Raw genomic sequence first — 12,804 nt, 5'->3', positions numbered from 1 at the left:
TTAAGATTGTTTTTCCTTATAACAGCTGTACTAATAAATTTTTAGCTTTTCCAGCTTTTCACACTCATGACTGTTTGTCTTTATACCCAGGTGTGGTATAACAACGAGGGTCCTCACAGTCTGCCAGCTTTCCTCAACAGCTTCAGCAACTTTTTACTAAGGACCAATCTGCCAAGCACAGAGTCTTCACAATACAGTGAGTAAAACAATATCAAATAAAGTCAAGTTAATGTATGTTATATTAGAAAACAGGATCCGTTTTATTTTGGCCTCCTAAGCTAAACATATCAAAATTCTTGGCGGAGACTACTAGTTGATAAAAGTTCAGTATTCAACATTTCATGTAAAATTGATGCTTTGTGCCTGTGTTTGAAGTTACACGAAAGTACCAAGGTACCTCCATGGGCTGAATATGAATAAGTAGCACGCTGTTCACACAGCTGTAGCCTACTTCACATGCAAGGCAAATAGGCCCCAACTCCTGTGGAGCTTAAAGGAGTTGAATATGTGTTTTATTTTCTTTATGTCTCTCAATTAGGGTCTAAATATGCATTTTACCACTAAATCTAAAAGGCTCAAAAAAGGCACTAAAAGGCTCAATTTCCCCTCTGAAACATTGACATCTAATTAAATGGGGAAACCTCCCATGAGCACTGGGCAGCAACCGATAAATATTTGATAAAAGTTTATCCATTGCAAACCATAGCAGTGGGAGATGTGATTTTTGGAAGACTTGTGATTTTTTTTTCGCTGAGAAAATAAAGCATTTTGATGATCTCTAGACACAGCTTATTTTCCATAAACACGTTAGATTTAGGCCTGCATTTATCTTGCAGTGAGAAGCCATTATGCAGGTCCTGCATTCAATCCCACTGACATTACAGCTTAATTATACCACCATCCATCATGATTATGGCTTTTAGTTTCTCCTCCAGATCGCCAGGGAGATTCCCTTGAGTCAGTTTCCTAACTACTCCTGCACTTGTGCCACTGCTGTGCTAAAATTACCAGTCACCATCACACATATAATACAGAGGCTTTGCTTCATATTTCATTGGTCGTTGTAGGCAAAGCTTTTAAGATTGTACATATTTTTATGAACCACATTAAAATGTATGGAATGTATACAATAAGGATAAACTATTATTGAGATACCATATGTAAAAGGTAGGTGGAGGACTCGTACATCTCTTGTGCTGCCAGTATTATGCTGTCCCGGAGCATTGTACTTATAGCCTATCCCCAGTAGTAGATTATTATATGGGTGACTTAGTCAGCCGCAAGAGGCCCCTGAGGGGCCATCAAAGCCATTTACCTTTAGAGCTACACTGTTCTATATTGCTACTCTTATCCCTCATTACTACTACTACTTTACTTTATATTACTTTATTTATTAATATTTTATTTTACTTTACTTTATTTTCAAATTACTACTACTCTTATGCATCAATGTCGATGGGACCTAACAACACAGACTGGACTGCAAAATTAAAGAGTCCACAGGGTTTCTAAATTAGGATTATTAGCATAATACAAAGAAGAAGCGTTATTCATCATGTACACACATTGGACTAATGATTTAGGCAAATTTTATTGAAATATGAGGTGTGCTTTAAAAAACTGGAAAAGGATCATGCCAAAAGTAAATATGGTACCGATCCACCAACAAAATATTGCCAACAAATTTGCAAACTGTTGAGGACAATCACAGTTAGGCCCCTTGGATCCAGGGCGTACCTGGGTGCAGTGTATGTCCAGGTGCAGGAGGAGTTAGTGCTCCTCACCCCTTCCCTATCCATTGGAAGCCAGACGGTTGTAACTATCTTTGACAACACGGCGGAGCAGTTTTGGCATGGTACAATGGGCAATAGGGCCATTCAAATGGATGACCATATTGCCATAAAAAATAAGTGTTTGAAAGGGGCCTAATGATCATTGTATCATTAAAATGTGTCCAGCTTACAAGCACCGACCCTAAGATTACTACATATTGTGTATGTGGTACAGAACCTTTATTCCAAAGGTTCTGCTTTATGGCTTGAACTATGGGGCCGGTCTTTTAGCCTCTCAGTGATTGCCACTTATACAGTACAATTCATTGTCCTTGCCGCTGTGCACTCTGTTCCTTTTACTTTCCCTTTGGGAATAAACGACAGACTGTGCCACAATGAATGGAGATAAACTACTCTGAAGTACAATGCATCAAAAATCCCTCCTAGTAGAAGAGCTTTTGACACTTGAAAAAGGGGGGATTAAAATGGGCAGATAAAAGTCTGCTGCAGCTTTAGTGATTTGAAAGGGAATCAAATCCTATTTTCGAGGTTGGACTTAGGCTTCCTATAAAAAATAATAATATAAAGTCCAATAAAGGGGATTTTTCACCCTGCCACTTTCCAGCTTTAGAACTCTGGTTCACAGGTTTGGCCAAGACATTTGGATTTAAATGCAATTTTCACCCTGTGACACAAATAACAAATGCAGGATCTATTATAAGGTTTTGAGCCTCTTCAGAGTCTTTTGGTCCAGGAATAGGTCACATTTTCGGAAGGGTAGAGATCTTGGCTCTGGGACATTGCATTGTTCTATATTCTTATTATATAGCACTTTTTATTATTACCTCTAGACAGTTTAATATTTTAGATATATCTCTTTTAGGCTACTTGCACACAACCATGTGTGCATTATGGGTGGTAAGGGATGTGTTCACCCTGAGAATGTCCATAAGGAATAAGAGGCTGCAACACCAATCGTGGCAGGAATAGGACACGTTCCACAATTTGTGGCACAGGTGCTCCACTAATGGTGCGGTGAGACACAATGCTTGCATTGTATGTCACCGTACACTGCCCGTGGGGTGAAGGCTGTAAAATAGCTGCGTTTTTGCAGCTATCTTACGACCCACCAAGAATGGTCGTGTGCATGAGGCCTTAGCTATATGTACCTAATCTTATTTAAACCAGTTACATAATAATTCCCTATGCTCAATATTTGATATGTATTTTTGTCTATACAAACAAGAGTAAAGTCAACCATACTCTTCAATTTAGGGCAACAAAATTATATTACTGTATGTATAAGGATGGGGCCTTGCAAGCTACCCAATAAAGATAATGTTTGGTGACATGGGAAAACAGGAATTCTAACATAGGTTTGTTCTCACAGCAGCAACTAATTACTCCTCTCTACCAATCTAGAACACATGCATGCTTATCCGAGCCATGTGTGCATGTGCATGTTGGAAGTAATAGCTGCTGGCCAAATCAGTCAATTATGCGAAGCTTTAGTAAATTTTTGTATTTTATATAATAGAAATCCACAAATCCTATTTGACTATTGAATGTTTTCTACAGGTATTTCAGTCTACAACGCACCTCTCCCTGGAGCTATAACACAAGGAACAACGTAAGATCATTTCTATTCATGTTTTAATTACATACATATACAAGATTCTCATTCTTACCAAATTGTCCTTCAGATTCAAAAATAGAAGAAAACTTTGATGCTTTCCATTATTTCTGAATGTGTGGACCAACCTATTTCTAAAACGATTGGGACAGATCAACCGAAAAATTTACCATATTCTGACGTAATTTGCATCAATCAACTGACATACAGTACAGCAAGTTTTTGAGTAGTTTAGATACTTGGCTTCTTTGTTAAGAAGTGCTCTAAGCAAAATTAAAGCTGTGCTTGTAGTAGAGCCCCCAGGCTAAGGACCCATAAGTCATTAATAATACAGTTTACCCCACAATGGTGAGAGGAACCTTTTGGGTCCTTCCTGGGCGTAACTAGGAGCGGCAGGGCCCCATAGCAGGCTTCTGAATGGGGCCCTCCTTTCCACTTAAAATTTGTATACTGACACTTGTGAATTACAATCACACCTTTATCCACTCATGTGCATGCATATACACACACACATACAATATATATACACAACATAACCCATATACACAAAAAAAAGAACCCAAATAAAGTAAAACCATAGTGTGAAATTCATAGCATGTATGTATCTCACTTCTGGGTCCTGCTCAGGGGCAACTTGATTCCCCACAACACAGGGGCAAAAAAACAGGGAAACTAGAGCACTGACATGTAGGCAGACAAACATTTCTTTTATTATTTAGATCTTCATACAAATTGTAAGAAGCATTTTTAAACACAGTATTGACGTCTTTGACAAGTCGAGAAATCATAAAACGGTTGAGGAAGTTTCTTTACTGTGAGGAGGGGTGGGAAAAAATTATTGCTCATAAATACAGTCATACAATGAGACCAGTACGGTATATTTTTTCAATGGTGCTACCGTGACAAAACATTTCTAGTAGGTTTAGACTTGAAGCTATAAAGTTCTCATTGCTAAAATTAGGAGAAATTAAATGTAAAAATCATAACATAAAATAGGAACATACAATCTAGGAGATGCCAAATTAGTGTCTAGTGTACATCCAATGATGATTCACATCAGACAGTGTTTACCGTATGTTATTGTGACATATTTGACCTGTATACAGATGCAGAGTACAACTTACAGATGCATTGACATTGCTTTTCTTGAGTAGCAAAGTAAATGCAACCAGAGCTTTATAACCTTTGTTTAGTATTGCTTTATAAGCAATTCCATATGTATAATAAATGCTAGATAAACATATCTACTATATATTGGTATTTTAAACAACTAGGATACTGCAAATCAACTAATAGTAATTAAGGATAGCAAAATGATTTCTACAATGTAATTTAGTGGTTAGTAAAAGCCATGGCACATAAAAGAATCCAGCAGCAAAGCTTCCATGCAAACGCTTCATCCCCACACAAAATATATTGCCGTCTTTTATGTATCCGCGTGCTCCTCTGGGATTCTAGATTTCGAGAAATTCTTCTTTCTGTTAGGGCTTTAATACGTTTCTGGGTATTATGGTCACACTCATAATTTAAAAGCCGTGCCGCAGTAATGCAGAAGATGTATTTACCTGTCCGCTTTTCCAGGCACCATTATTTATCTCTTTAACAACTGTGTAGCAGCGCTCCCTGTGTTTTTATTCATAAGTAATAGTTGAGAAATGGAGGAGCCCAAGAAGTGTACAGCTCCCATCTGCTGACTGCGAGCTCCCCCTCAGAGACTCATTCTTCTCTCTTCGCAGGACCACTGTATTGGTGAATACCCTGGTGGCACTCTCCATTCTGGTTGGCTACTCCATCACTACTGCAAGTTTTGTCACATATGTGGTAAAGGAGTATCACAATGGGTCAAAGAGGTTACAGCACATTGCTGGGATTGGAGAAGTTTGCTACTGGCTGACAAATTTCCTTTATGACTTGGTAAATATACACCATTACTAATATAATGAATATGTATACAGATATAGAACCTTCTATATCCAGTTATAGGGCCGGCGCCAGGACTGGGCACTCTGGGTCAAGTTCTGGGGCCCTGAGCTGCTGGTGGGCCCACATAAAGCTGTACATAAGGAATCCATGGGGGTAAGAGGGAACGTATGTAATGAATTCATAGGGCGTGGGGTCTTATATAAAATAAACATAAGGGGGTTGTTTGGTATGATAAACTAGGAAACAGGAGACTGTTTTAGTTTCTGAATTTTTAAAGCTTCCACGTGAGTTGACTGCAAAGGGACCTACTGAGGCTCTGTTGCACAGGGGCCTACTAAAACGTGGAGCTGACCCTGTATATGTATATGTATATATACACCTACTTTTTTACCGTATACCCAACATGTCAAAGGGCAAGGGGTAGGATAAACAAAGCAGCAAGTTCATCAGGCCAAAACCAAGATTACAGGTTTCTGGGAATGCAGGCGAATGACTACAAATTGACAAGAGTGGTGCCAGAGACTTAGTAAGGCCTCATTCCCACAAACTTTTTTTTTTTTGGACATGTACTAGCTGTTTATTTTGGCTAACACACCGGGAATATTTTTCTACTCACTCATGCCCACGGCCATGTACTCATTGCACCCTGAGCCATGCTATGGTCAATGCATTTGTGAGCAGCACCCACAGGCTGATGACAGACAGGCTACAAAAGGCATAAGTTTGTGGCCATAAGGCGTATGAGTGAGGATGAATGGCCTGTCTGGTCTGTTCCTATAATAGGGCTATTGTAGTTGTAGTACAAATTGATGATCAGGTAATCTTGGCTAAGATAGAAAAAATGTCATAAAAAATACTACAACACTGTAGATATTGTTGAAGACTGGTTTAAAGAAGAAGATATATAGTTCACTAGGAGTTGACTTAGTTCCCAAATTGCCCAGGTCTCGATCTGATTGCACATCTATGGTATTTCCTGTAAATATCAGCACAATCCAGGAAAGATTGGCTCACAAAGTCTAAGATCTGTAATGATTTACTAGAAGTGTCTTGGTGCTTTCTTGTAAAATCAAATTCTGTGTTATAAAAAGGACATCTACCACCAGGATTAAAGATTAAAGATTATACACCAAGCACACTGACAAACTGGTGTGTGCCCCCTTTGGCAGGATCTACACTTCTTTTAGCTTCATATACCCTGTTTTTTACAAAAGAAAGGCATTTAAAATGATTCAAATGAGCCTGAGGGTCTCCAGATTCCATAGGTGTTAATGGAGCCTGGAGGCTCATTTGTATAACATTTAAAGCCTTTTTTTTTCTTAAAACAAGGGCATAAAAAGCTTACAAAAGAGTGGCACACACCAGTATGTTAGTGTGCTGGGTTTACAATCCTTCATCCTGGTGGTAGATGTCCTTTAGGTTGGATTGGTAGCACAAGGAGGGCCTACACCATAATACACATGTGCTGTGGTATAATGGTGTGTTCATAGGATATTTTATATTTATATGTACAGGTTTTTATCTCTATTTTTGCTATTTGTAATCCTCTTCACTCCACTGAAAGTATAAATGTTCTATATTTTTTCCTCTGTTAACATTGATAAGCAAAATGCTTGCCGTCTTGCCTTGTAACATAATGTAATATTTGGAAAGTACATATGAATATTTAATACAAATCTTCAAGTATCACAGACAGCTGCCTTAAGCCCTCATTTAGGAAAGTGTAGCTGCATCCAGAGCCAAGTCAAATGTCTCCAGTCATCCAACTCTGTCTGTGCTACTGTGGCTACATTGCTTGTCTCTTACACCTCATTAACCCTAATAGGCCCAGTCAGAGCCAAAACTCCATGACTGACCTTGGAGTTGTCAGTGACAGGGTATATCACTAAGAAGATCAGCGAAGGACAGGCCTCTGTCATTTGTCATGTGTTTGTCACTACACTTTATGAACTAGAGGTTGTAATCTGCTGACTGAGCACTTTAGAAACACAAAAATAAAAATGAAGTAAAGTCATGAGGAGTAGATGCAGTTCACACTTGTCTGTGTGTTTAGACAACAATTCATGGAAATTATATAAACACAATATAAGGCAAAAGTTACCTACAGTTATCTTGTGCAAAACAATTATACATTGTATAGCAGTGATGGCTAACCTATGGCACCGGTGCCAGAGGGGGCACTCGGAGCCCTCTCTCTGGGCACCCAGGCCATCACCAGAGAGGACTCCAGGTATCTTCCTGCAGTCCCAGACAGCCCAGGACTTGCTGTGCACAGAGTTATTTTAAAGTGACAGCTCTACCTGGGACTATTTCTGCTTTATTGGTGTCCTCAGGGTGCTGGTATCAATGAAAACTGTGATAGAGAAGGGAGTATAAATCACAAATTAAATTTCTGTGTTGGCATTTTGCGATAAATAAGTGGGTCTTTGTTGTAGTTTGGGCACTCGGTCTCTAAAAGGTTCGCCATGACTGTTGTATAGGATTGGATACGACCCGTTTTATAAAGCATTTTAACATTTATATATAGGGTTTTTTTAAAATATTTTTAAGTGACATACATTAAATGTTTAGTATTTATCTATAAAATATGTAAATAATGATGTTAGGTCTTAGACACACATTAGAATACTATTTCCAGTGCAATGTAATAGCAATGCAATCCAAGCAAAGGATTATTAGAAGGCAGAGCTTAACTAACTGACAGAGTCAACTAAACTCAGTACAGTAAAATGTTACACCAAAAAATATGACATTATGACTAAAAGGGTATTTTAGTATTTCCTACTATAATGGAAAATTTGCTTGACTTTTTATACCTTGTCTCATCTCAGAGAAAAACTGCATCACAAAACACATCCAGGGGAGAGTAGCAGTGGTGTTTTTTTGAGTAACTAAGGAAAGGGTAACTTAAAGTCACCCCTTTAAAATGTAATCAAGATTTCAGATGAATTTTTATATTGTATGTGGGGGGGGGGGGGGGTGTTGTAAACATTTTTTCTAATATACCTCATTAGGAAATTCACCATACTTTCAGATCGCTATGGGAGGAAGTAGCTTGATTTTTTTTTACAAACTAAGCAGAATTTGTTTATGAAGTATATTAGAAAAATGTTAACCACAGCCCCCCCCCAACACAATATAAAAATCATCTCAAATGACAATTACACTTTAAAGTATGTCTGTTGATCCATGTAACTTTTCAAGACAACAATATTTGTGAATGTACTCGAGGAACAGACCTGTATCTCATCATTAAATGACTTATATATGACTTACATCTTCACCAGTTTTTCTCCACAAACGCTCTGTCTTTAATTCTCAGTTGTCCCTGAGCTGGTGGGTGGAATTGATTCTGTCATATATTGTATGTATAAAGAAAAGGAGATTTATCTTAAATAGAAGTAGAACAAAGGATATTATACAACAACACTTAGAAGTGGATGTAAATGACAGTAAAACACTAGCCAGCAGCAGTGTCTGTGTGTGTATTTCTCCAGCATCTCAATCTACTTCACAGTCCTTTCTTCTAGTCTTCTTTGGGCTGCAGATGTGATGTGATCCTTCTGTTCCCCTCTGCTTCCTCAGCACTTCCCCCTCCTTCTGCCTGATGTAATCTTATGGCAGCAGTGAGTTTTTATCACACAGTGGGAGGGAGGAAGAGCTTCTTGCGCAGTGTAACAGCCTGTGGAGCCAGAGCTCTAGGGGTACAACCTCATCAGCATATTTTTCAAAGTTGATTTTAGAAGAAAGGAGGCCATGGATAAGATATATAAGAAGATTACCACATCACAGTGCCTTGATCTATGAGGAATTTCCCTTGGTTTATCATGCCTGATTAAGTTGGTAGATTTCCTTAAAAAGATATTTATCACCAAAAGTACTCTCTAGAGGTGATAGATGCCCACTAAATGACCTTTTGGTTGACTTGGGTAGAATAAATTAAAAGTACATTCATGCTTTGAATAAGGAGCTGATTCCTCCCATCTAGTAAGAACATACACAAGAGTGATGAAGGAGCGGTCAGAAGGTTAAACCTTTTATTGGAATTTCCATCAGAAATCCATAGCAGTCCAGTACAATTACAGAGTCTTCTCTATAATAAGAGGCCGGTTTTAGTATTAGTTTTAGTATCTCTTTGTACTGTACATTGCTATTGACTCATTTATGACTCACATTCCAACATGTTGGGTTCATTTTTCTTTTACGATTGTGTAGTCCGGAAAATGTGACACTTGAAAAGTCTTAGCTACCGTGCTAGAGTATACTCACGGGATTGAAAATATGAAAATGAAATTTTTTTTTTTATGTAGCTCCCCACTTAAAAAAAACTAAACAAACCTTCCTCTACTACAATGAAATATTTGATGTGTATGTGTAAGTAACAAGCAATTCCTACTTTTACCTGTTTAGGCAATCTACTTCATTCCAGTCGCACTCTCTATAGCAATGATAGCAGCCTTCAAGCTACCTGCGTTCTATGAGTATCCGAACCTAGGAGCCGTGTCCCTACTATTTATTTTGTTTGGGTAAGTTCATTGTATTTTAGAGGTCTAGCTACATGACCCTTATCTCCACAGTTGGAGAACTACAATTTTTTTTCTCTTTTAGTTACGCTACTTTCTCATGGATGTACCTGATAGCTGGAACCTTCAAGAACCCTGGAATGGCTTTTATTTCCTATGTCTGTATCAACCTGTTCATTGGCATTAATACCATCATCTCCTCGTCTGTGGTTTATATGCTCACCCAACAAACTAGCACAAGTGACGCAAATTATCAGGTATTTATCACATCTCTAAATCGACCTGTAAAGATAAATGAGTTAGTATAATTTTGTGAAATATTTTGCAATCATGCCAAAATGTGTTTAGTATTGGCAGGTCATACCAATCCATGTGTTATGTCTTGTTTTTGCAGAGCCTAAACAACACCTACAACACCCTCATAAACGTTTTTAAGATCTTCCCTCAGTTCTGCTTTGGTTATGGGTTGATAACGCTGTCTCAACAACAAGCCATACAAGATCAATTAGAGATCTTTGGAAATTATGAAAAGGCAAATGTCTTTGGGATGGATATTCTGGGTTACATGTATGTGGCCATGGTTGTCCAAGGGACATTCTGCTTCATCGTACGACTGCTAATAAATGATGGGATCATCTACAGTGTAAAGTAAGTGTCTCTGACAAGATGTCCTGTGAAGTTTGACACATAAAATAACCCAGGTGTAAATGACAGTCAAGTACAATGTCAACAACAGTAATAAGTTATTATGATGCAGTGCAACTTTCAACTTTGGGGGGAGAATGGTACATTTAAAGTTGTCACCTCTCCAATAGAAAGACTAGTTGTATCAATATATAAAATAATAGGCTGACTTATTATTGTACATATTTTAGGGTCTTATCCATCAGGTAGATTGTATGTATGTATGAATTTATGTATGTATGTATGTATGTATGTATGGATGGATGTATGTATGTATGTATGGATGGATGTAGGAAAATATTTTCCAGCAAACAAAACCATACAACTTTCCATTAGCTGAATCACTTTTTTAAGTTGCTTTATTAGATACCGTATATACTCGAGTATAAGCCGACCCGAGTATAAGCCGAGACCCCTCATTTTACCACCAAAAACTGGGAAAACCTATTGACTCGAGTATAAGCCGAGGGTGTAGTATACAGCCAGTCCCCATGTAGTATACAGCCAGTCCCAATGTAGTATACAGCCAGTCCCCATGTTGTATACAGCCAGTCCCCATGTTGTATACAGCCAGCCCCCATGTTGTTTACAGCCAGCCCCCATGTTGTATACAGCCAGCCCCCATGTTGTATACAGCCTGCCCCCAAAAGGTATACAGCCTGCCCCCAAAAGGGATACAGCCTGCCCCCAAAAGGGATACAGCCTGCCCCCAAAAGGTATACAGCCTGCCCCCATAAAGTATACAGCCTGCCCCCATAAGGTATACAGCCTGCCCCCATAAGGTATACAGCCTGCCCCTATAAAGTATACAGCCTGCCCCATAAAGTATACAGCCTGCCCCTATAAAGTATACAGCCTGCCCCCTGGCAAGCGTATTAAAAAAAAAACCCATAATACTCACCCTCCGGTGTTCGGATCGTTGGCGCGGGTCCCGATCTTGAGCGCGAGGCTCCCGATCCTCGGCGCGGTACCAGACGGCAGTGGCTCCTCTACTCTCTTCTTTCTTCTGAAGCCGGCAGATCGCGTCCATGCGATCGGTCGGTGGGCGCGCACTATGATACCGCGTTGTCGCGGCTGATGACGTCATCAGCCGCGACACCGCTGCATCTTATTGTGCGCCCGCCGGCAGATCGCATGGACGCGATCTGCCTGCTACAGAAGAAAGAAGAGGAGCCGTCGCCTCCTGGTACCGCGCCGAGGATCGGGAGCCTCGCGCTGAAGATCGGGAGCCTCGCGCTGAAGATCGGGAGCCTTGCGCTGAAGATCGGGACCCACGCTGAAGATCGGGACACCGGAGGGTGAGTATTACATTTTTTATTTTTTTCTTGACTTGTGTATAAGCTGAAGTGAGGTTTTTCAGCACATTTTTTTATACACGAGTATATACGGTACATATACAATAGTGCATCAATTCAGTTGTATTCTTGTAATGAAGTTAGTAAGACATTTGTTATAACACAGTTCACACAGGATTAGATTAGTTCCGGTATTAAACAGTTGAAAAAAGTCCATATGTGTTAGCAGTCCTGGGATTCCACAATAGGCAATATCATTTGGTGCTGTACTCCCATACAAAACTGCAAAATGACCCAGAACAGAGATCCTTTGCTCAGTGGTATCGAGTGGCGTTGACCAGATCCTGTGACATGTTGGGAGATCGCCCCCTTCACCAGATATTGTTAGTTATTTTGAAGTTTCATTAGACATCTGATGTCTAATGCTAGTGGTCAACACCACTCCATACCACCTACAGATGAATAAAGAGCAATGTATATATGCCCTTAATCATTTCATATGGGAGTACAGACATACAAGTTGAGCATCAATTAGTAAGGTATGTATCTGGTCTATGGTGGAATCCAGGGACTGCTAATATATGTGGACTTTTTAAACTATTTCATATCGTTGTGTTACAAACAAATGTCTTATTTACTTCATCACAACAGTGCCAATGAATTGATGCGCTAATGTATATATGTAGTTACTAAAGCAATTAAAACCTGATTCAATTTAAGGAAAGTTGTGGTTTTATAATTAAAAAGTGTACTGAATTCTGGAGTTGGAAATCCCATGTACTTTACAACGTTGTGAAATTTGCCTTCACTGAACCTACTGAATATTTAAAGTCTGAAAGCAGAATATTACATTTTCCTTGAGGAGTAACATAATTTTCTAGGTAGTGCATGCAGCAATCTACAGTAGTCGCGTCTGTTCCGTGTATGGTCTGTGCTCTTGAGGATTTCATGATCCGGCCTGGAGCAGAGGACGG

At 39.2% G+C, this 12,804-nt stretch overlaps 1 protein-coding gene across 1 annotated transcript in view; it reads left to right on the top strand.

Moving 5' to 3' along the window:
* The window catches only part of LOC140075443 (uncharacterized), a 163,721-nt gene that overhangs the window by 130,584 nt on the left and 20,333 nt on the right, over window positions 1-12,804 (top strand). Inside the window, exons 44-49 of the mRNA XM_072121366.1 lie at window positions 91-196; window positions 3,351-3,402; window positions 5,142-5,319; window positions 9,739-9,854; window positions 9,937-10,108; window positions 10,246-10,499. Of these exons, the coding sequence (XP_071977467.1) occupies window positions 91-196; window positions 3,351-3,402; window positions 5,142-5,319; window positions 9,739-9,854; window positions 9,937-10,108; window positions 10,246-10,499 (878 nt within the window). The remainder of the gene's footprint in view (window positions 1-90; window positions 197-3,350; window positions 3,403-5,141; window positions 5,320-9,738; window positions 9,855-9,936; window positions 10,109-10,245; window positions 10,500-12,804) is intronic.

The sequence above is a fragment of the Engystomops pustulosus genome, chromosome 8 (genome assembly GCF_040894005.1).
Source record: "Engystomops pustulosus chromosome 8, aEngPut4.maternal, whole genome shotgun sequence".
Classification (NCBI taxonomy): Eukaryota; Metazoa; Chordata; class Amphibia; order Anura; family Leptodactylidae; genus Engystomops; species Engystomops pustulosus.
Note: the sequence above shows the minus strand (reverse complement) of the source record. Positions and strands in the feature narration are given on the sequence as shown.